This window comes from Rhodamnia argentea, chromosome 1 (genome assembly GCF_020921035.1).
Source record: "Rhodamnia argentea isolate NSW1041297 chromosome 1, ASM2092103v1, whole genome shotgun sequence".
In the NCBI taxonomy this organism is placed as follows: domain Eukaryota; kingdom Viridiplantae; phylum Streptophyta; class Magnoliopsida; order Myrtales; family Myrtaceae; genus Rhodamnia; species Rhodamnia argentea.
In genome coordinates, this window is record NC_063150.1 from 32,301,361 (window position 1) to 32,326,514 (window position 25,154).

Genomic DNA, 25,154 nt, shown 5'->3' on the forward strand with positions numbered 1-25,154 from the left:
TTAAATATGCATAAAATTACTCTGATTGAGTGGAACTTCATTAAATAATTCTAATCCGTACAAAACTGATTACTTATCAAATGATCATTTATAAAACGCCAGAATAGCACTAAATTAGGAGAATGGCTGGGGAAAGTTTCAAAAATGTCATAGTTGACACATGATTTTTGATCATTTTATTTTAGAAAATTAATTAAAAATTACAAAACAATTCATAAAATTACAAAATCAACTTTGGAAGCCTTGGCCTAGCTTTAGGAACCAATTTTGAACAAAAAATATTTTTTGTAATTTTTGACATTTTTCGGATTTATTTTTATTATAAAAATAGCCAAAATAAGGAAAAATAGCATTCGGGGTCAGAAAAATGCGCAAAAATAGTTCGTATTTTTTAATTTTAATTCCATTTTCGTTTTGGCCTATTAAATTTTGAAAAATTCAATTTGGGATCTCATACCTCTTCTGTAATCGAGCCATAGCCTTAAAACTTACATACTCTGTTTTAATCTTTCATTACAAGTTTGGCGCACGCTGAAGCACTATTCAAATCAATAATCGGCCATACTTAACAAATACATGATAAAGCTTCTAACATTAACGATCGACATGCCTAACCAAGGATATGGCCTTATATGGTTCATCGGCCAAAATTCACACAACAGTCATCAATCGTTTATTTCATCAAACTTATATACAAGGCGTTGGATTCAGTTACAACCACAGTCAATAATATCTGGGAAGTGAGATCAAAAGGCACCTATCCATGGTAGTCAACGACTATTAACAACCAAAAATGGTTAATTGCTCACAATCACAACTCTATTATATACATGAGCAAATCATCCTGTTTTCCCCACTACTACTTCCTTCCCTTACTTACCCATCATGAGGACCATCATTGTCCTCAACGAATGGGAGAGGACCCAAAAGTACATCGTCCTCACCAACCATGTACAGTGCTATGAAACGATACAGAATTGGGGCAGGCATCAGTCCAACTTCAATAGACAGAGTACTACTCAACTTCTTAAACTTCACATCGGGGTGATCCGTATCCACATAGTCCTCCTAGGATGAAATACATTCTCGAGGAACCCATAACATAGCACCGGCAAAGCCACGCTAACCTGTGGCATTCTTTTTATGTAAAAAACCACAATTCAACAACGGTGAGCTTTCGCCCCACGAATGAACGTCTAATATAATGGAATGCAATCATTGAAATCAGAATGTCACCTCAATAATTTGTAAATTCAATGCAAGCATCTTAGGCATAGGCATTTCCTTTCCAAAAACTTGTCAATTATATGCAATGTCTCGGGCTCCTTCGCAGATATACCTCATGCAAGTGTGCGGTCCTCGGGGATAAACCTCACTCGGCAATTCCGGTCTAGAGGCATCTCCTTTCAATAATATATAGTGGAGGCATCCCTTACCTACGAAAAGTGTTGAGGGACATCCCGATTTTTGTCCAGCTCCCACGGGGCATCGCTAGATAAACCTCATGGTGGTATAACGTCGGATAAATCTCACAACGAGTGTTACACATGTTTCGTCATGAAATGCCATGCCATGCACACACAACAAAATTTTGCCATCATTGGCATTCAGGAATTTCATAAAATGTATGAATCTTTCGTAATCATGATCATATTCTTTCGGAAAAGTCCAGCAATGCAGATCAAGCATATCAAGCATAATTTTCAAGAATACGATGCAATTTTTTTTTCAAACTATTGGCGAATGATTCTAACGTCAATCCAAACAAACTATAAAGGTTAGAAATCCACTTGCCTGGATTCAAGAAATCTTAATTTCCGGATCAACGAACGAATGACGGGCGACAGACGATGGGCGGCGGTGCACGACTTCACGGACGGCAACGGCTAGGGCGGCATGGGAACACGGGTGGTCGACGTTCCGCTTTAGGCAACGGACGGTCGACGGCTTGAGGAGGCGATCGGTGGTCGGTCGGTTCCAGCAGAGTGTCGACGAGATTTCCGCCTAAAGCTGCTAAATGAGCTGACGGCGGTTTGTATTTACAATGATTCGATCAGTAGCTTGCAGCAGCTTATGATTTGTCGTGCTTGTTGCGTCGGCAAGTTCACCCTTTGTAGGATTCACCACGCCGTGACATGTGTCAAGCACGTATCACACGTGCCTCACGGATGGCTACCATGTGTCAGGTGATGACACGTGGCACCGCCTCTCGGCCGCCTCATCATAAACCGCCACGTGGCCACCTCGTTCATGTGTGCATGCCCGGTCCCAATTTCATATGTATTTAGCCCCACCGTGTCCAAAATAAATTATACCGTGTTGCCCTATTGTCTTAATTTCAGCCCATAATTAATCAAAGGCACTCCTTGTCTCATTTTCACTTCATAGTGTTGCGACCCTCGTCGAATGAAGAGAGGAAGAGTGCTAATGGGTCGCCCTTCCGGCCCGGTTGCGTGTGGACCTTCGGACGCGGGCCTCTCCCAAGGCCCATTACCCAAATCGCAATGGAGAATAAGGTAGTCGACCTTCGGTGCGGTCTAGTGACATGTGTTACGTGTGCATGTCAAGGAGTTGCTACCAATTGTTTCGTGGAAGGTACGATTGGAAACCCTATCAAATAGTTGGGAGATTTTATTCGATCCCGCGAGAACCAGAGAAATGGGATCGGAGACTTAGTTACGCCAACTATCAGAGTTGACGCCCTTTCGGTACCTAAGTTGATTGAATTTTCTAACCTCGGATTTCATGCATATGAGTAGGGTACGAAATCCTAAATTTAAGAGTTCATGCAGATGGGAATGACTATCCTAGCAATCACAATCAACCAAAGTAAATGCGCAAATCAATGTATCCATAACATGCGGATAAATCGCATCAAATCAGCGTGGCATTCCTAGTATAGCCCTATCAGCTTAGGGAAGGGACATTCAAAGCATAAGAAGAGATCGGAGTGATTTGGAAGTGATTCGCCCATGAGGGGCAGAATCGTAATTTTGAGAAAATTTGGGGACGATTTGCCAAAAAGGGCAAAATTGTCATTTCGAAAGAGATCTGGAGTGAGAAATGTTGAAAATAGGATTGGCCACCTAAATTGACCCATTTTCTAATTTTCGACATTTTTTATAGACTCACATGAATTTTTGGAGACAAATGACCTCTAAAGGGTAAAATTGTCATTTTTGAAAAGATCGGGAAAATAAATCTCAAAAATAGGATTGGCCAATTGACTGTCGTCATTCCTCAATTTTTGAGAATTTTCTAGAATTTTTTAGGAATTTTCTACAATTTTTCCTAATAATTTTTTTTTTTATTTTCTATGATTTTTTTATTTTTTTATTTTTTTTATTTTTTATTCCGAGTCTGACCGGGTCAACCCGATCCAGACTCGTGCCCGGACCGGCACCCCTTGAAACGGCGTCGCTTCGAACATTTTCATTCGAATTTTTAAAAAAACCAGATTTTCACTCAATTTTTCGAAATTCCCGCCCAAAATGAAACATGTGTCTCAGATTTCGCCACGTAGCGTTCTATGGACACTTCGATCGGAAGTCAAAATCTATGGCTCAGGGTTTGCCACGTGGCAAAATCACAGCTCTTTGATCTGAGAGTGAATCTACGGTCGAGATAAAGACACGTGGCTGATCCACGGCCGTTTGATCTCCGATCAGATCTACGGTCGAGATCTGACGACGTGGCTAGTCCACAACCGTCGGATCAAAAGTATTATTTTTTATTCGGAAAATGATTTTTTTTATTATTTATTATCTGAAATTCAAAGATTGATCCAACTATCAGAATGGTGACATGCGGCCAAACCCTGGCCGCGCGATCACAAAATCTTTATTTTTTTAGGAAATCTGAATATTTTGAAAAATCATTTTTATTTAAAAAAAAAAGAGATCTCGACACGTGGCACCCTCTGGGCTGTTGGATCAAAATTTTTGTTTTTTTGTTTTTTCTGTTATAACAACTCGCTGATGTGGCCGCCACGTGGCTGCCACATCAGCGCCACGCAAGCCCGTTGACCCGCTGACCGCCACGTCAGCTTAGTCTCCTACCTCTAGACTCAGACGAAATGGACGGCCGACGGCTTCCCAGCACGATCCAACGGTGAAATCTCGTCCGATTTGGGAGATCTAGGTATCGACGGAATCGTCTCGACGTCATCTATAACATATCCGAAAATCAATGCGATCTAACCGTGGAAACTGTCTAAAAGAGGCCAAACAGGTTTGGCCAGAATGCACTTTTCTGGCGAGCTCTAGTTTTCGCATTTCCACCATTCCAACTTCGGTCAAAGCATTCAAATAGCATCTAAGAGATCTAAGGAAACTTACCTATCATCCAAAGCACTCGGCGATTGTCCGTTGGAAGCCAGTAGCTCGCGACTCCAGCAAGGTTCGGGAAGGGTTCGGTCATGGGGAAATCGATGTTCGATGCACAAAAAAAAGGTCAAGGCTAGGCTTAGAACTAGTTCTAAAGGCCGATGGAAGTCTGAAATATATGAAAAACTGATCGAAGATACTGGAAGTAAAATCGCAGGAAAACAGAGTATGCTCGGCCCAAGAAAAACTAACCTTCTTCGTACACTAATGGCGGCACTAAGGCTTCGATTTGATCTGTAAAGTCTTCAGGAACTCGCCACCAGCTAGAATAAAGCTTCAACGAGCTCTCATCACTCACCGATATCCACCAAGATCTCTCGATTCTTCCTCCATCGTCACTGTACCAGTGCTTCAACTAGAGACGATCATGCCTCTTTCTCTCTCTAAAACTCCCTCTGATCTCCTTTCTGTTCTACCTACCTTTTTTTTGTTATGTGATTTCCTCTTTCTTCCCCTCTCTCTTTCTGTTACCAGCCTTTTTGTTGCTCACTGAATCCCCCTTTGAACTTCAACTGAATTCCAAGTTGTTAACGATCTTCAAAGTTTGGCGCGGTGAGGGGGGTTCGGTTAGAGTCGTTCTCACGTGCACACACGTGCATGATCATCAATCGGTACCGAGAATGGATGAGTAACTCCGGCCGGTTTCTTTTTTGCTCAGGCGTGTACAGAAAAAATGGACTTCAAATGGCGTCGCCCTCTTTTCAGCGTGCTCGCGCGAAGACCTGCGTGGGAAGAGAGCTCCTGTGCCCGATGGAAAGAGAAAACCAATGGTCCTGGGCATGCGTGCATTTTTTTTGGGTTGGCTTAGTCAACTATTTGACTTGCTCCATTTTTTTTTTTATTTTTTTGTGTGCCTAATTCAGCATTAATGTGACCCCTTTTGCAATTTTAAGCTCAACATTGAACTCCACAACATGTCTAAAACTTAAGAATGGTAACATTCAATCCAGTGGATTCAATTATACATAAACCCCCAAATTTAACGAGCGACTCGTAAGTAAAATTTGTCCAATTAGTGCTCTTAAGGACTAATCTGTGCTAATTTGACCTCACCAGTGTGTTTAGAACGCCAAAAAACTTATGGGTCAATGTTCATTTCTGCATGGGTTCGGCTTTACAATGGCCAATTTGACCATGATTGGAAACCGGAGGATTAAATTGGAAATGCAAAGAAGTCCATTTTTCCATCTGTTCAAAAATTGAAATTGATTGTACCAAAATGTAATTAAAGGTGTAAGAATCAAATGTCATAACTGACTCAAAGTAAGAAAAATAATAAAAAGACCTCAAATAATTTTTTGGCTTAATTTGGGTCCACATTTGCGAAGAGTCATGCATCCCCAAATTGAATTTTCTAATTTTTCAAAGGACAAAATGAAGAGGGAAAAAATATTGGATATTTTCCTATATATATATTTTTTATTTTTTTAGGCCGAAATTGCTATTTTTTGTAATTTTGGGTATTTTTCTAATATATCGGAAATATAAAAAAATGTGAAAAATACCAAAAAATATTTTTTTTGTTCAAAAATAGATCCTTAAGCTTGGCCAAGGCTTCCAAAATTGATTTTTCAATTTTATGAATTTTTATGGATTTTTGAAAAAAATTTCAAAAGAAAAAGCGATTAAAAATCAAGTGTCAACACATAGTTGTCCAATAATATTTTTGGACAAGCAACTCAATTTTTGGGTCATCACATCTTCATTGAAGGTAGTCCTAAATTGACCCAAAAATTACATTTTAAATCATTTTAGCTAAACTTTGTTACTTTTTAGAGTCATGACATAAGACTTTGATACCATACATCTCATTTCAGTCCTTATGCATGGAAAAATTGCACAATTAGACTAAAAGGATCTAAATGCACCAATATTTTTTATTTTAGTCTCCGGTTTCACTCAAAGTGCAATTAATATTTTTCTAGGGGTGCCCATGAAAATCCAAGACAGCTACCCTATAGTTTTCATCATTTTGAATCCATTGGTAGGGGTAGTTTGTCTTGATTTGACCGTTTGAGGTTTACATTATTGAAAAATCAATTCTAGATCAAACTTTAGATTTGGGATTTTTGCACTAAACCAAACCATTTAATCCCAAAATACCTTGTTTACACGAAATGCATCCTGAGGAGTCCAATTTTGGCATCAATTTCGTGGAAAAAGGGCCAATTTGAGGCCCAATTTGAGGCCCAATTTGATGAAAAAGAGGAGTCGGGTGGACCCGACCCGGCCCGGCCCAATCCGGGTCTGCAAGCACAAGAAAAGAGCCGGTTTTTTCACGTCCACGCAGGGGAAAACGCCAAAGAATTCCACCGCTTGCTCCACGCCCCATGCCACGTCCTTGCCCCAAGATGATTCCAGAACAATTTCCTGAGGTTTGGCGTTTTGTGGGTACTGAAGTTGTACGATTCCAAGCTGGCGTTGAGGGGAAAAGGAACATAATGGTTTTTGGCCCTTTTTTTTTTTTGTTTTTTCAACCAAGGAATCTGAGCGCAGCAAGAGAACACAGAGAGGGGAGGTGAGCCATGGAGAGGTTTTTTGAGCCGAGAGAGTGAGAGGCTTCATTGAAAAGAGCCCAAAAACGAAAGAGAAACAGAGAGACCAGCGAGAAGGAGAGGGCTGCTCTTGGTGGGCTTGTTCCAGTGAGAGGGAGGTTAGTGGGGAGCTCTTTGTTTTGGAGCGTGAGGGGGCTCTGGGGAAGAAGCCCAAAAAAAAAGGGTGTAAGAGGAGAAGGCTGAGAGAGCTCGTGGAGGCGAGCTCGTGTAGTGACGGGCGAGCAGGCTCGACGGCGCCGACGCACGAGCAGATCCACGAAGCCCGTCCCTCCTCGCCTCGCTGCGCGACTTCTGGCCGTTCGCCTTTCTCCAACCAGGTAAGCTTGCCCCCGTTTGCCCGTGTTTTGTTTGAACTCGTAGATCCGTGTTTGCCTTTCCTCAGTTCACGTATCATCTGGGCTCGATCGTTTGGCCATTATGTATGGTTTTGCTTGCTGTTTTTTTTGTGTGGCCCGACGAAGGTCGAGCGTGTTTGACTGTGGCGTCGCCGGCTGTAATGGTTGGCCGAGAATAAGTCATTGGAGTGGTGCTCGATTTTTTTTTGTTTAAAAGTGAAGAACTGATGCGTTTTCGTTTCGACGGAGGGATCGAGAGAGAGGGTTATGAGCATGAGGGAGAGCGAGGAGGTCGTTCGTCCCCGGCCACCGTGCATTCGTAGCCGGTCGCTTTTCAGTTAGTCCATCGGGCCGCTCAAGACATGGTCGTGGCAATGGAGGTTCAGGGTAGAAAGGCCGTCGGGTGGTAGGTGGACGGTGTCATTCACGTCCGGCGTTCGACGTTGGTCTGGGACGCCAGCTTTGGGGGAGCTCTCAGTGAAGCTCCCACGGCGTCCCCTGAGAAGAAGGTCTGGGGAAAGAAGAAGACTCACGTAGAAAATGGTGCAGGAAATAAAAAAAATAGAATAAGGGAAAAGTTAAAATAAAAAAAAAGAAAAAAAAAAGAGAAAGGAAAAAATGTGGGTCAAGGAAGAGGTCAGATTGGAAGGGCGCGTTTGGTTCTTGCATTTTAGGTCTGGGTTAGTCTTGGGCTTGGTGGTGGTCTGTCTGGGCTTATTTGGTTTTGGTCTGGTTGAATGCCAATCGGGCCTAGGCTAAGAAAATAGAGATTGGGCTTTAGAAAGGAAGTTGGGCCTATTTGGAAAATCACTCAAAAAAAAAAAAAAAAAAGAAATGCAAAAATTGGGCCTAGCCCAGGGTGGGTTTTTACCTTAGAACAACTCAGGGCGCGCATGACAACAATTCTCTTCTCCGAACTTATTTCTGGCCATAAATATATTTTTTTATTTGTATTCCTTGGACGAGTTTCTAAGCCGAAATACGTGTTTGATAACGACATAAAATTTCTATTTCTGAAATAGAAGTTCGTTTGATAACAGTATAAAATTTCTATTTTCTCGAGCAGAAATTCATTTGATAACAGTACAAAACAAAATTTCTAGTTCCAAGATTTTGTTTCCATGTTATGTTCTCCTTAAATACAAATACAAGTAAATGGAGGAAATGGATTACAATCGCAACGAATTCAAGTTGAAAATAATACAATCACAAAAAAAAATTACTCCTATATTTTTTCAACTGGTGTTCTTCTATTGTAACTTTTGCTGCCCTCTTTAGTTGCTATTATATTTTTTCAACTGGCGTCCTTCTATAGAAAAGCCAATACTATAACAGTCATTTTTCGAATGCCTATGAAACGATAGAGATGAGCGATGGTTAGGAAGATGTTGATCCCGTCCTCCACCGATACGCATGGCGAAATGAATTACTGGTTTCTATGCTTTCCTTTTCCTTCCTTGGCTCAAGTCAGAAGCCCTATTAAAGATGTTCTATCTTATGTATGTGTGCTTCGAAATTGTTGTGATGAGCAATATGGGATTAAGATTGATTGCAATATTTTTATATAGTTGCCTCTGCTTTTCTTACTCCTATTTAGTAAAACAAGTACACAACCTATGTTATACTTCATCAATGGATTTTCTCATTATCCCAATCTGTGTATTGTGTTTGGTGACACATATGCTACTGGGGATTATGTGTGCTTCGAAATTGTTGTGACGCAATATGGGATTAAGATTGATTGCAATATTTTTATATAGTTTCCTCTGCTTTTCGTACTCCTATTTAGTAAAACAAGTACACAACCTATGTTATACTTCATCAATGGATTTTCTCATTATCCTAATTTGTGTATTGTGTTTGGTGACACATATGCTACTGGGGATTATGCAGCGGAAAATGTAGAAGATAGGGTGGTGTTGAAGGGCGATGACAATGGTGGTAGTGATGACATTGGTATGCAATAGGTGATCCAGAGCAATTTAATGAACACCAGGTTGATGAGGGAGTATTTACACCTAACATGGCTGCCACCCCAATTCGTGAGAAGCACAAGTTGGATAGGACTCCAAATTTCAAGAGGAGGAGAAAGAGTAACACATTTATTGTTAATGGTTGTTACAAAGCCATTCAAGATATGATCAAATTCAAGACGAGTTCACCAATGACAAGTGACTCCGTCACCTCACATGCCCCATCACTTGTAGACCCTTACTCCATAGCAGCAGTGGTTACTATCCTAAATGGCATGCTTGACTTGGAGTAGAATCTCTACAACAAAGAAGGGAACCAAGCATGCCTTAATGCCACCTGGAGAGAGGCTTTCATCCTATCTCTACTTGAAAGGAGACGTGGACTTATTGAATCTCTTTAAGTAGATGTTGAGAAATATGTTGTAGATTTATATTTTGCTTAATTTCACTTTATGACTTACGTATTTCGACACTCGTGGTTTTTTTCTTTATGATGCAACTATGATGACATTATTAGTATTGTTGATTGTTATTGGATTCCTTACTTATCTTTGTGTTTATGTTCTTCTTTTGTGTGATGGCATATGTAATATGGAGGGGGTGACAATGGTGTCTATAATGGTTAGGTAGCATCGGTTGAAGCGACTCAATAGGATTTTGATGATTTTGATATACCGATAGCATGGTTGTGCATTGTTATGGTGGATAAGGCCATGCATACGAGGGAACCTATTAGGGACACTATATTGTCAAGACCCAAATGGTTAAGGGAGGTTCTTTTTGGATATTCAAATAGAGTGTATGAAGCTTTTAGGATGGAGAGACATGTGTTTCTCAACCTATGTGGATTGATGAAGGCAAGAGGTTGGTTGGAATATGGTCAATATATTGAAGTAGATAAACAAGTTGCAATTTTCTTATCTATGATTTGTCACAAGAACTCCAATAGAGATTTATGTAAAAGATTCCAACATTTGAGACAAACTATCAGCAGATACTTTGCTATAGTGTTGCAAGCAGTTCTCCATCTAGCAAAAGAGATTATCACACCACCTTTCTTTGATGTTGTCCTAGAGGAGATTCATATGAATCCCAACAATGAACCTTACTTCAAGGTAGGATTTTCATACATTCTTTTACACCAACTATTTTATTTTGTTGATAATATTGTATAAATCTAATCGTTTTGATAAAATGATAGGGCCGCATGGGCGTTATTGATCGAACCGATATTCATGCTTTAGTACCTGTGTAGAAGTAGATCCCATTTAGATGTAGAAAAGGAATTACCACTCGGAACGTGATGTGTGCTTGCTCAATTGATATGAGGTTTACTTTTGTTTATGCTGGTTGGGAAGGATCTATCAACGATTGTTGCGTGCTCTCGGCAGCACTTGAGACTCCTCACTTGGAATTTCCTTGGCAAACTCTAAATATTTGCTTGTTTTATAAGGAGTAATTTTCTTTGTGATTGTAATATTGTTATGTCATGACCAATGTATTAATACCGTGTTATAGAGAAATACTACGTGGTAGATTCTGGTTATGCAATAGCTGTGGGATTTTTAACTCCTTTTAAAAGTGAAAGGTATCATCTAAATGATTATAGGGGTAGAGAAAGACGGCCAAAAACAGCAAGAGAATTATTCAATTATAGGCATTCTTCACTAAAGAATGTCATTGAGAGATCATTTGCGACTTTAAAGAATCGCTTCTTCTTTTTGAGACACATGCCTTTATTTACAATTCAAAAACAAGTATACATTGTAATTGCATGTTGTGCTATCCATAACTACATTCGTGATCAAGACAAGATGGATAAGAACTTTTCCCGATATGAAGATCCATATTACCCATTTGGACCTACACAAGATGAGGTTATAGACGAAACATCGACCGAGGAGGGAACCGGGATGAACATGCTTAGGAAAATTATTGCCAATAAAATGGCAAGGGATTATAATATGCCGGAGATTCCATGAAATCGTGTCCTCGACTTTTGTCATGTATTTTCACTATTTGTATTTGAGGATTTCCTAGCTTGACTCTTGTAATGACAAATGAGGCTATGTTTTGTAGAAGTGATCATTTGTGGTGGTATTCAGTTTGTTCAGAGTTCAAGTCCAACATGACCACTCTATTTGTGGTAGTATTCAGTTTGTTCATGTAAAATCATACCTTGCTTTGTAGTTTCCATGGTTTAGCTTAATGTCAGCATTCTCTTCTTGTCATTTTGATCTTCACGAAATACTTTTCAACAGGAAACATTGACCTTAAGTCGATATAGCAAGCATATGTATTTGCTATGGATGCGGAGTTCCACCGTACTTTGCTGGTTCAATTATTTGATTTTTCTTTTTGGCTAAACCCCAAAGAAATCTTTGATGATTCCCTGTGACAAATTTGCAGGATCATCTATTGCCTCGATTGTTCTCTCTCTTACTCCTTGTGACTGTTTGAGGGCGAGTCTGCATTTGCTTAACAATACTGATTTCTCACTTCCTGCATGACCCATCAGCAAGCTACTGGATTTCATTTTCTCTACATCCCAGAGTCTTATCTGAACAAACCGTGGGGAGGTGCTTGAGTATATATTCTAGAATCAATAATGAGTTGAACTAAACCGACTGTGTAATTTGAGCCAACCGAACAATTTGTGACTCTGTCAGTAAGAAGCAATAGTATTGACGACACTAAACTCTCTTTAGAAGTACATTTTCATCTTTATGGATTGTCTCTTTATCTAACCTTCCAACACTTTCAAAAGTCACTTCACCTATTTCTTTGTATTGGATAGGATGTTAGATGACATCTCAGCACCCATTTGGACTAGAAAGTAGGTAAGCATGACTAATGCTTGAGTGAACACACAAAAATTTAAAGAACCATCATTCTATGCTTGGAAATTGGATGAACTTGGAGAATCAAGCATCAATTCTAACCATTTAGAGTCAACATTATGAGATTATTAGGACATATGAAGAGAGGAAAAAAAAAAAAAAAAAGAAGACCGAAAGAAGGTGTGTTTCTTGAATGGTTGATTTAGACAAGTTCAATATAAGCTACTTGTCCAACAAAAGCACTTATTGCAATAGAAAAATTGGTTGAAGTCAAGAGTAGCCCTCCTCTGCTTAGCTGTATCAAAAGAACTAAAAAGATTCCTGCAACAAGCGAAATGGAGCGCAGCCATTTAACCAAGTATTAAGATGAAGTAGATTGAGTATACCAAAATATGCACATAACTGCAATAACATCTTGCTCCAATACTGGTTCTGTTCACATCATATAAAGAAAATTTTCCAATTCCCAATAATAAGCATGCCGAATCCATTGCTTAATCCTCCCGACACTATAATTCTAATTGAAACTCCAGCAAATCAAAGTGAAATCAACGGTTTCTATAAGCACACAAATCATGGAGGTCTAAAGAGGTCATTCACCTTCAAAAGAGAGAGATTGAGAGCGAGCCGACGGGAAGAATGAAAGAGAGAGAATGGGAGCGAGTCAACGGCAAGAACGAAAGAGAGAGGCCCATAGCGAGTCGTCGTTGGTGGCAACGAGATTTGGAGATGGAGGTCTGCGTCGTACTTTTGCTAGCCGTCATTGGTGGCGACAGGATATGGTGATGGAGTTCTAGGTCGCACTTTTGCTAAGCAGAGAGAAAAACTTCTGCATTGTACTTTACAAAAAGAAGCCCTAACAAGTGTGACGGCCTAAATTTTGGATGGCCTAACTTATTTTTATTTTTTGTTCTGAAAACAAAAAGGTAACTTTTTTCAACTTTTGATTTCTCTTCCAAATCTATTTCTGAGTCAAAAATTTGTCCCCGGAATAGAAAAATAAAATTGCATTGACAAGCGAATTTCTATTCCAAATCTGTTCCTCGGAACAAAAAAAGAAAAAGAAAAATAGAGGAAGATAACGATTATCATGCATGCCCTTAAACCCTTAAGGACCAGGGTAGGCGCCTACGGCATGGGTCGGGTCTGTTGGCCCGGCCCGAATAATTTTTCAAAATTAAATAAATAAAAAAAAATAAAAAAAATAAAAAATGGGAAAATTCAAGAAAAATAAAATAAAAAACCAAGAAATAGAAAATGGCCACAATCAACTGATCAAACCTATTTTGGGTGTTCTCGGCCTCCGATCCTTTCAAATTGACGATTTTGCCCTTTTTGGCGAATTGTCTCCAATCTTTTCCAAATCGACACTAATCCTTAATCCCACTTTTTCTAAGCCTCTAAGGCTTTACTAGGGATGCCTTGATTTATCTTGATGTATCTTTCAATCCTTGGTTGTGAATTTACTTTATTGTTTGTGATTGATAGGATTAGTCTTCCCGATTTGCATGATACCTAGATTTACACTTTCCTCACCCGAAAGCCACGCCCGCATGAAATCGTAGTTAGGGTAATCACTCGACATTAGATACTAAAAGGGCGTTGGTAGAAATATTGACGTAATCAAGTCCTCAAACCCAAAATCTCTAGTTCCATATAACCGAACAAACTCTCCCAATCGTTTGTGAGATATCTGACCAACCTTCCAAAAATGGCCGATGGCGACTCCTTTTTGCATGCACACGTTACACATGTCATCAGACCCCACTAAGGTCGAACTTGATCGATGATTAATCCATGAAATTTCCCTCGAAAATACTCCATTCGCAATTTGGTATAGGCATGGAAGGGCTCATGCTAAGAAGGCCTGCCACTTCCAAGATGGGCCTCTTGGCAATCCATTACCCCGTCAACTCCGTTCGGGTTGTGATAGTCATTTTTGACCTAATTTGACACTAGCCCACATTTTTTATTTTTACAAAATTACATATTTACATTTTTTTAATTTTTTTTTAATTCAGCCGACCGAACTTAAAGATTGAAACTCAGTTTGGGTTTTTCATCGAACACCAGTATGTATTAGATTGCCTAGGCCAGTTTCTCCGGGGTGATTGTCCATAGCCTTCAATCTTAATCCATAAGAAACCTGTGATGTCCAAGAATTTCTCGTGATCGGTTGAAATCTTCTGCCTTATTTCAGGAAGGTAATTAAGGGATTGCGTTTGCTGAAATTTAGGTGATATGAACTGTGTATTTTGATTTCCGGATCATTCGGCTGTTCCTATAGGCTGTCGAGGTCGACTACACTTTCGGAGGAAGTTCTATCGCGAAGAGTATTTGGAATGAGCTCCAGAATGTGAAGAGCAGATTAGTTCCTCGCGACACCTACTCGTTTTTGTTCATTTGGAACTTTTTCTTTTGCTTTTGAGCTCTTCAAGCATTGTGGTATTGGTTTTTTTTTTTCAGGAGACAGAGTCGCAGCATAAATCAAAATGTGAGCTTTATCTTATCTTTTGTTTGATTAGTTAATTTGGGCATATCCAGTTGCAATTTGAGCTCCCCTTGAAAGTTGAATACAATATAGTGGTAGCTGGTGCTTCTCTGTGTTAAAGGAGTGTAGAAGAAAATCTTGTACTTCGCAATCCGACATGTCGTCTTTTGCTTTCGCTTCCGTGGACACAAGCGGTGGGGTTTCCGAATTCCATAAAGGGTCAATTTGTTTGTGTTCTTTTTTTCTCCACGTGCGTGCCCAAGAGGACAAAAAAAAAAAGTCACTTAAATTGAGGTTATGAATCCTCCACATGGACAAAAGGTCCTGAGCCTTAGGAAACAAAAAGGTGGACGCGGACCCATTTTCAGAGTGTTGAAATATAGATGTATAGTTTTTATTTTGATTGTGAGTCCACGACGTTAACGTATGTCTCACTAAAAAGATAAAATAAAAATGCAAAAAGGATAAATTGGCCGCCGAATCATCACCTAGATGGTATTTTCAAGCTCCGAGAAGCCATTTTTTAAAACAAAATAATTATATTTTTCGTGGTTTTGACATAAAAATAAATTAAAAAATAATTTTCGTCTTTTTTTTTTTGGTAAAGACCGATTGGACACATTTTATTATCTGATTTTTTTAATAATGTTATATTTGTTATTTTATATTTTCTCTTTTCTAGCTCACCCGAATGGGTTGAGCTAGAGATGCGGAGGAGGGTTTTTTTTTCAAATTAATTTTTTAAAAAAATATTTACAAAATTATTTTTTAAAAAAAAGTAATTACAAATTTGGGCCTCGCTCGGCGGTTGGGGTGTCAAGCGAGGCCCACTCGGTAGCCGTGCTGCAGAGCAAGGGCTGCTCGGCGGCCCAGCTATCGAGCCGGGGGGGTCGCTTAGCGGTTGAACTGGCCGAGCGAGGGGCCCCCCTTCCCTCGCTCGTCGAGCCCCATACGGCTCAACAGCCTGATTTTTGAGGACGGGGCCCCTACTCTCGAACCGCCGAGCGAGAGTAGAGGTCCTCGCTCTCCTCCGCATTTTATGCACTGCAGCATTTGAGACGCTGCAAGCTCACGGGCGCTATATCCCCTATGCTTCTCCCTCCCTCTTCTCCTTTTCCTTCTTTAAAACTTCGTTTTCCTCGTTCTCTCTTTCTCATTTCTCTCCATTTTCCGAACGTCTTCTCGCTCTTCCTCTCCTTCAAACTCCTCCATCTCAGAAAGTTCTAGCACTTGTTTTGTCCTTCAAACGGTCTCCCTCTCCCTTAGATGCTCTTGCTGCCATTGAAACGCTCTCCCTTAGACGTTTTTTCTTTAGAATTAAGTATGAATTTTTTTATATGATTTATATGTTGATAGTACCATATTTTTATGTTAATGTTTTTGTAATATTGAAATTAATTCGAACTTTGTCTTGACAGTTGTCGCGACCTCGCCTTCGGCCTCCCGCGGAGGGTCCGGCGGGGTTTAGAGGTATTGCCATAGATCAATGGCGTGGGCTCTCCCAAGTCCTACCTCGCGTGACATTGGATTTCTTTTATTGATTAGCAAATTAAAATGCCATTAAGAGTCGCCACTAGCCTATTGGGGTCGGCTAGAAACCAATCGAGACACGGGAGGGTTATCTCGATTCCTACGCAACCCGAGTTTCTAGGTTCGGGGACTTGTTTACGCTAACTGGATAATTAGCGCCCTTTCGGTACCTAACCGGTTGATATTTCCTAAGGTGACCACACATTCTGCATATCATTTTAGGCTTATCGGGTATCTAACCAAGTACTAAATGATCATGCATAATATTTTTCTGTCATTTCATGCAATTACCTATTTATCCTTAACCTTGCATACGGGGAAAGCGATCAACAAGCAATTTTTCAAAAGACAGTGTTTTTTAACACTCAATCAGATAAATATACCAAATAAAGATTAGGATAAGCACATGCAGACCAAATCTATGATGGCGATATTTAAACGAACAATTTCGACGCGAAGGTCGAATTACAACGATTATCGACCCGGATTGGACATCGGTCTTCGATCAACGCCAATTTTAGGCATGAAAATTCAAATTAGGGGCAAAAAGGTCAAAGAAAACATTTTTCTAATTTTCTGAAATTTTTTTTTTATTTTTTTGAATTTTTATTTATTTTTTATTATTTTATTATTTTATTAATATTTTATTAGATGGAACCGGGTCCGGGTCGGGTCCTCGGACCCGGACCTGGATCAGGTCGTCGGGCCTGGCCAGGCCCGGGGGAGAGGGTTCGAACCGGGCCTGATCCGCACAACAGGTCAGGCCCAATTTTTCTTGTCTTAAATAAACTAGGCCTAAATTGCCTTATGGCCCAGCTGCCAAAGCCCATTCGCGAGATACTAAACATCCTAGGCCCAGCTCCTTTTCATTCTCTTTCACGCCAGCCCACTTAGAACAGCCCAACCTCTTCTCCTTCGGTCTTTTCGGACCAGCCTCCTCTCTTCTAACGCCAGCCCAATCTTCTCTTCTTTTCTTTTTCTCAGCCCGTCCGAATAGCCCACGAGCCCTCCTTCGACTTCCCTCTTATTTTTTACGCCAGCCCAACTTCTCCTCTTTTCTTTTGCTCGGCCCGTCCGAATGGCCCAAGAACTTCTCTTTTATCTTTCACTAGCCCAACTTCTCCTTTCTCTTCTCTTCCACGCCATTTTTATCTTTCTCGGCCCGTCCTCTTCATTTTGCCAGCCCGTTTGATCAACTCAAAAACAGCCAAGAAGAAGAAAACGTGAATCTGCACCCCCCTTTTTTACTATTACTATTCATTGTCTTCTTTCATGCGCCTTCGTAACACGCGACGACGTCATGCCCTTCCGACGTCAACTATCCTTGTTCGCCTTGTCGGTGCACCGCCAAGATCCGCTCGTCTCACCGCCGCCGCCGCCGAGTTTCGCTCGCGCCGGGTTTCGTCGTTAGTCCGCGTTCGTCCGCCGCACCGTCCACACACGCTGTCGCCTTCGGTTCACGCGTGCATCACATCTCGCCCAAGCTTGCATCATTCCCGTTTGGGCTCGCAATCGCGTCCGGACCTCATGTGCAACCAATGGTTCAAAGTTACCTTGCCGCCATGACCAACTCGTGCACTCCGAGGCCGCCTCGCTCCGCCGTTCTTTGAAAGTGCCGCGGAAAAATGACGCCGAGATCCACGTTCAACGCCACCGGTTCGAGTCCACTCTCGTGTTACCACCGGTTCACGACACCTCACCGTAGGGCCTAACCGTGAGTTCGAAATGCAGACCACACCTACACCGACCTCACAAAAACGTTGCACGGGCTCCCGCTCAGACGCAAATTCAAACACTCTCGTCGGATCGTGCTTCGCCGCGACGGTCTCTTCGCACCACCGGGATGACCCCGGACGTCGGACGCGAAATGGTAGCCGACAGGAATGAACTAAGCCGACTCAACATCGAAACGCTAAAAAGAAACCCGAACTCATCGTCCTCGACTAGCGGATTTAACGCCAAAGATAGAACCGAGCCCGCCCACACAAACTACTAATGCAAACTAAAGTAACGGCTGGGGATGGGGGAAAAAGAGATGGCAAGCTTTCTACAAGGGCTTGAAACTCAACTTCATAGCAGCAATAAAAACGAATATATTTGAACAGGAAAGCAAAGACACCAACAAAAGCGGGAGAAAAGGAAGACAAACGTTGCCGATTTTTGGGTTCGGGCGGCGCAAGGGTGGAGGGAAGAAAACCTTACACGGTCGTGGGGGAGCGGTTTCAACGTGAGCAAGCCTTTCCACAAGCTCCCCTGTTCTTTTCCTTTTCTTTTGAACCTCTCCTTTCTTTCCGGGGCCGCACAAACCTCTTTAGCTCTCTCCCTTCTCTCTACTTTCCTCCCATTTTTTTTTGGTCGCCGAACCCACCCCGAGCCCGCCCTCTACCCTTCCTTTTATCTTCTTCTTGACTCCTTCCCCAAGCTTTCATGTGTGGACCGGAGTAAAATCCGTTGATGTGGACGTGGATTAATGAGAGTCCACGTGAGGCGTGCAGTGAGTGACGTGAGTAATGATGGTGCAGAGTGATGTGGGGGGATGAATGTGGGCTGATAAAAATAAAAATGAGAGATGTGGGCTGAAGAGAAAAAGAAGAGAAGATGGGCTGAGAAGGAAGAAAAATGGGCTGAATTGAACTGGCCCGAACCGATTTTTTTTCTTTTTTTTTTTTAAAAAAAAACGAAATAAAATAATAAAATAAAATTTGATTTTTGATTTTTTTTATTCTATAGTACAACAAGAAAAATATGCATATTCAACGGCATATCAAATTTTTTTTTTTTTTTTTTTTAAAATAGTTATATATATTTTTTTATCTTTCTATTTTGCAATAAGACGAAAATAAATTAGACGTGTTCTTATTTAACAAATAATAATACTACTAATAATAATAATAATAATAATAATAATGTGATCGCCAAAATTAGGTGTCAACAGCTGCCCCTCTTGGAATGGGAGCTCAAAGAGGTTCCATTCCAAGACGAAAGGACACCTAATTTTGTCAGGAAACTAAACCGACAGTGCTTGGGAAGAGCCGCCAAAGCAACTATCAAGACTAAAAATGGGAGACTCGCTCGGAGAATATGCTCCGGGGCTCCAATCCTCTTAGTACCTGCGCATGCAAGGTTAACTAAAACAAACAAAACTGAGAGACGACCGCATAAACGATACGGGCTTGGTCTCGGATGGAAATGGCATGACCGTATAAACGATACGGGCTTGGCCTTCACTTGTCAATGCGTTTGTTCCGGGCTTTAAGGCTCACCATACTTGAGGGGACTTGCTCGGGAAACCGGCTCCGGGGCTCATGCCTCTCCGTCACTGTTCGGGCAAGGTTAGCTCAAACAAACACACCTCCGGGACGACCGTAAAAACGATACGGGCTTGGCCCCAAAGGGAACGACACAGTTCACGGTATTCTGACCCGTGAAAAGGCGATTGAAAAAGTCACGGTTCATGGTATTCTGACCCACGAAAAGGCTATTTTGAAAAGTCTCGGTTCGGGGTCTTTGACCCATGAAAAGGCTATTGAAAAGTCACGGTTCGTAGTCTTTGACTCGTGAAAAGGCTATTTTGAAAAGTCTCGGTTCGGGGTCTTTGACCCATGAAAAGGCTGTTGGAAAGTCACAATTCAGAGTCTTTGACTCGTGAAAAGGTCATTGAAAAAGTCTCAATTCGGGGTCTTTGACCCGTGAAAAGGCTATTTTAAAAAGACTCAATTCCCCTCAGCATTGTATCTGCTTACTTGAGTGAGGAACCTATTTATAGAACGGGCTTCGGGAAGTTAAAGTTCACCTTACCTATCCAAAGAAGGTTAGCTCAAACAAATAGTTATACTAGTGAGGAGAGAGTGTTACTCTAGGCTGAACTTACACTTCGGCCTCCGGAGTACGTCCTCCGAATTGCACGGGACAAACTCTCGACCTTAGTGCTTGCATGTCGATCGGAATTTGCTGAATGAAGTAAAAATGTCGTGAACGGACTCTGCCACCGCGAATTACACTCGCGTGACTTGGTTCTTCACAAGCACTTGGCGTCATATCTGTCCAAACAAGGTTAGCTCGAACAAATACTAACGCCAATGAGCATCTATGATATGTTTGCTCACAATTCGAAACCCGCTGCAGCTAACGGAACTGTTCAATCCGGGTCCCCGCATAAGCGAGGACTTATGAAACATATTTGGAATGATGAGTATATGTTATTAAATGCATGAGCGGATGAGTTAAGTCTACTCGCCGGGGAAGCTACTTGACACAACGTGATACCGAAAGCTTCTCACTCAATTAGATGACATCGCTAACCATTAGACTCCATGGGGAAAATTGATTGAAGGGAGAACTGTCGTTCCCGAAAATGAAGATTTGTTTTTTTTTTTTTTTTTTTTTTTTTTTTTTTTTTTTTTTTTAAAAACTTTGGTTCATGAAAAACAACAATTTCGTTTCATGAAAAGGGGTTTATTGAGTGTGCCAAGCTAAAATCCTTAGTCCGAAAGGGCTTCTCACACGCTCTCGTTGGGGAATATTCCGTTGATCCCAATCTCTCACTTGGAGGTTTCTGGAACAAATACTCTCGAGACCTCGCACTCTTTTCGTGTCTAAGGTTTCGGACATATTCGCAATGCATACATTTTTTTGTCAATCTGAAAGGTCTTTCGGGGACCGTAATGTTGGCTTGGTCATGGACTTACACAAAGGGTTTCTCCTGTTTTGAGGCCACATTGGGGAAATATTTGAAATTACTACCTTCACCGGGTTTACAAGTCAAGAACCCGGAAGATAAGACAAGAAATGATTGACTCCACTCCTTCAAACGGCCGCTTCTTTGTAAAGTCTTCATGTCAACTCGAAACATCCCAATCGGAAGAGTCTTCGGATGGGTTGTAATGTCGGTTTAGGAAGGCTTATAAGGCTCTGATTTTTTTTTTTTTTTTTTTAATGGGGTTTATGAGTTGGTGACCATCCTGGTGTCTTTACCAATCTTGCTCCATCCGGGGAAACCATCTGACTCGGGGGATTACAACCTGCCTCGAGAGTCCAATGAGCTGTCTGTTTTTGCTTGGCAAGAAAAGAGTTTTTCTTTATTTTCTACATTTGTTTCTGTTCGAGGTAAGCTCAATGCTTTTCTGCATTTGGCCTTTTCCTCTATGGGCTTTGGCCTTGCTTTTACTAGGCACTTTGCTTTTTTAGCCCTTTGATTTTCATTTTCCTTTTCTTCTCTTCTTTGCTATTTTCATGAGCTCCCTGGACTCTTGAGACATATGACATTGATACCGATTTTCTGGCAAAACACATGTCTTGCCCCAATTTGGGGAAATGATCACTACTCTGGTTTAGAAATGAATGATTTCGGGCTCAACTTGGCTAGCAAAGGATATTGGTGTTTGGGTAGAGAAAGAAATGCTCTTCTTCATTTTGGGACGCTTCGAGCCTCCATAACGATTCACCTGAAGTTACACACAAAGGTTAATGCAAGTGAAGGCAATTAAATCTTTCTTACCTTTCTCCAATTGATTTTCAACTACGATCTCCTGCATTTGCCCCGGTGTGGGGTGGTTCTTGTGAGGGGTATTTTGAATTTTTCCTTTCTCAAGCTCAAAGTGGCTAGCAAGGGATATATTGTGTATGGGGAAAAGAAGGAATTGCCTTTCGTCACTTCGACCCATATATACATTGCGAATGGATCCTTTGTCCCAAGACACGAATTTTGTTCTCACTTCACTCGGTCTCAGAGTGTATCGGGGATGTGTTTAGGTGGGGCTTGTTTTTCATCCTAAGTACTCTCACTTGACATACTCAATATCTCCGCTTCATTTGAGAAAATCATTTTGTCAAATGAACCTGCAGGAAATTTAAATGCAAGATGCATGTATGCATGAACGGACGCACCGGTTCGGTGAACGTGGACGTTTTTTTTTTTTTTTTTTTTTTTTTTTTTTTTTTTTTGGGAATGAGCTGAAGCATAAACTCCAACTGTAATAAGATGAGAGAGATTTTTTTTTTTTTTTTTTATGCTTTACCGACTGAACATTTAATATAATCCAGTTGGGGGTGAAGCATTTGAACAGTCATGCTTCTTGCAAAATTTTTAGGAGAGGGATACTTACCTGGGCTACAAAGACCAGTTGACCCTTTGTGTTCACTCTTCTGAGAATCCGTGCTGATAGAGCATCTTGGGATTTTATGAACTGTCCCATTCTTGGAAGTTATCAAAAGATTTTGGTGCATCGGTGTAGTAACCGATGTGGCGGGGGCACTTCTTAAGATGGATAGCGACGCAGTTCTTCGTTGCTCCAGTCGTCCCGATTTCGCTCCAGGGGAAATGTTCCCCTCTTCTTGCAAAAATAAAAGAGGTGCAAATTTTTTTATTATTGCAAAAAATGAAACGAGTGCAAAAAGTTTTTTTTTTTTTTTTTTTTTTTTTTTTTATTTTAATTACAAGGGAGCCCCCCATTTTTACAATGGGGCTCACCGTGATGCCACTCCCGGGGTTCGAACCCCGGGTGCTCCGGACCGCCTTCACTCCCCTAACCACCAGGGCTACGGCACGTTGGCGTCGGATGGGGGTCTCGTTTTTATTTAAGCGATCCCACCGACGCAGGGCACGGCTTTCCATGCGGCCTCGGGCGTTGGTCACTTGCCGGTTTCCTTTTCCTAAGGCGCTCCAGATTAAGTTAATCCAATGATTTGGCTCGGATTCGTTGAGTATCACACCTAAATCCGCAACACAAATATGATATGCATGTATGCATGATATGCATGATGTTTGCGATCACAGTGACTCGGATTTGCACGGGAAAAGGCCATCAGAGCCTTTGATTTTATTCATGGGAAATACTTTTTCACCATATCAGCATTTACAAGGCTCGACCGGACACGGCCGTCCATCTCGGCTAAAATCAACGCGCCACCGGGGAGGACTTTCTTGATCGGATATGGCCCTTCATAGTTTGGCGTGAACTTGCCTCCGGGGTGCGGTATAAATGCCAATCTCTTCTTCAGCACCAAGTCACCGATCTCGAAAAGCCGAGGACGAACTTTACGATTGAACGACTTTGCCACACGTTTTCGGTAACACCGACCATGACAGATAGCCCGTAGTCTTTTCTCGTCGATCATATTCAACTGTTCATATCTCTGTTGAATCCACTCGCTTCGATAGTTTCAATCGTGTGAGAATCCCGAGTGATGGAATCTCTGTTTCCACCGGTAGCACCGCTTCCATACCATATACCAACGAGAAAGGAGTTGCCCCGGTTGAAGTGCGGATCGACGTCCGGTATGCCATCGGTGCATAGGGGAGTCGCTCATGCCAATCCCGATAATTCTCTGCTGTCTTGGACAGAATCTTCTTGATATTCTTGTTCGCCGCTTCTACCGCACCATTCATCTGCGGGCGGTAAGGCGAAGAATTCAAATGCTGGACGCGAAATTCACCAAGAACCTCGTCAACCACCTTGTTGTTGAGGTTTGAACCGTTGTCAGTGATTATAGCCTCCGGCACTCCATATCGGGCAAAGATATCTCGACGCAAGAACCTGGCCACGTTCTTCGTCGTGACATTGGCATATGAACTCGCTTCAATCCACTTTGAGAAGTAGTCAATTGCCACAAGTATAAAACGATGTCCGTTTGAAGCTTTGGGATTAATTGGCCCTATGACGTCGATGCCCCACATTGAGAAAGGCCACGCCTCCGACATCTGGTGCAGTTCATTAGGAGGAGCCGTGATTCTATCTCCATAGACTTGACACCGGTGGCAAGAACGAACATGTTGAATACAATCGGCTTCCAAGGTGAGCCAATAATATCCCAATCTCATGATCTTCTTACTCAGCAAGTGGCCATTCATATGGGAGCCACATTCACCCTCATGGATTTCACTCATCAACCGATTAGCTTCCTTAGCGTCAACGCACCTCGGGAGAACGGAGTCGTATGACCTCTTGTATAACGTATCGCCACCGAGGAAAAACTTTGAAGACAGTTTCATCGGATATTTCCTGTCAGCCGCTTCACTACCTTCAGGAAACTCTCCGGTCTGCGGGTAAACCTTAATATCTTGATACCGGGGCTCTCCATCCGCCTCTTCTTCTATTAGCATGGAATAAGCAGAATGCTTCAAGATTTCGATTCTCAATGGCTCGATGTCCGAACCTGCAGTCACTTGGAACATTGAGGATAGGGTGGCCAACGCGTCTGCGAACCGGTTCTGGGCTCTAGGAAGATACTCGAACGCTATCTCATCGAACTCTTCGATTATATCTTCCAGAAACTCATGATATGGGATCAACTTCGGGTCACGAGTTTTCCACTTGCCTTCCGTCTGAAGGATAATGAGGGCGGAGTCGCCATAAACTTTCAGTCTCCGAATTTTCATCTCTATGGCAGCCTGTAGCCCAAGAATGCAGGCCTCGTATTCAGCGATGTTATTGGTGCACGGAAATAATAACTTGGCGGCTACTGGATAGTGTTGGCCATCTGAGGAGATAAGAAGCGCCCCTGTGCCGGATCCGGATAAGTTAACGGCTCCGTCGAAGTACATGATCCACTTTTCTGTAGTGATCGGTAAAACACGATCATCGAGAGGATCTATCCCATCTTCGCTCTGTGATCCTGCAGCGCTCTCTGCTAACATGTCTGCTATAGCTCGACCTTTCACCGACTTCTGTGTCATGGTCTGCACATCGAACTCAGAAATAAGAATCTGCCACTTGGCCAATTTGCCGACCAACGCCGGCTTTTCTAGCAGATATTTGATGGGATCACATTCGGTGGTTAACATAATCTGATGGTGAAGGGTATCTTGCCGCATGATCGTGTAATACCCAAACTAAAGCTACGCAAGTCTTCTCGACCTCCGAGTAATTAGCTTGAGAATCGGAGAATTTCTTGCTGAGATAGTATATCGCGCATTCCTTTCCATCTGATGGTCTTTTCTGCACCAATACAGCTCCCAAGGACTCCTTGTGGATGGTCGGATAAAGGATTAGAGGTACACCGAGAACAGGCGGAACCGGAACGGGGGAATGGGTCGGATAATGTTGA

At 41.8% G+C, this 25,154-nt stretch overlaps 1 protein-coding gene across 1 annotated transcript; it reads right to left on the reverse strand.

Annotated features, from left to right (window-relative positions):
* Positions 1–876: 876 nt before the first annotated feature.
* LOC125314909 lies at positions 877–24,921 on the reverse strand. The gene is made up of 3 exons (XM_048278263.1): positions 24,026–24,921; positions 22,214–22,304; positions 877–1,068 (listed from the first exon to the last, which is right to left on the reverse strand). The coding sequence occupies exons 1-3, from the start codon at positions 24,919–24,921 to the stop codon at positions 877–879; spliced, it is 1,179 nt and encodes a 392-aa protein (XP_048134220.1).
* Between the last annotated feature and the right edge of the window lie 233 nt (positions 24,922–25,154).

Coding starts and splice junctions, on each gene's coding strand:
- LOC125314909 (XM_048278263.1), bottom strand. CDS start 24,921: ATGCGGCAAGATACCCTTCACCATCAGATTATGTTAACCACCGAATGT. Junction 22,305..24,025: donor TACGACTCCGTTCTCCCGAG/GTGCGTTGACGC, acceptor ATAACTTCCAAG/AATGGGACAGTTCATAAAAT. Junction 1,069..22,213: donor AACTGGTCTTTGTAGCCCAG/GTAAGTATCCCT, acceptor ATTTCATCCTAG/GAGGACTATGTGGATACGGA.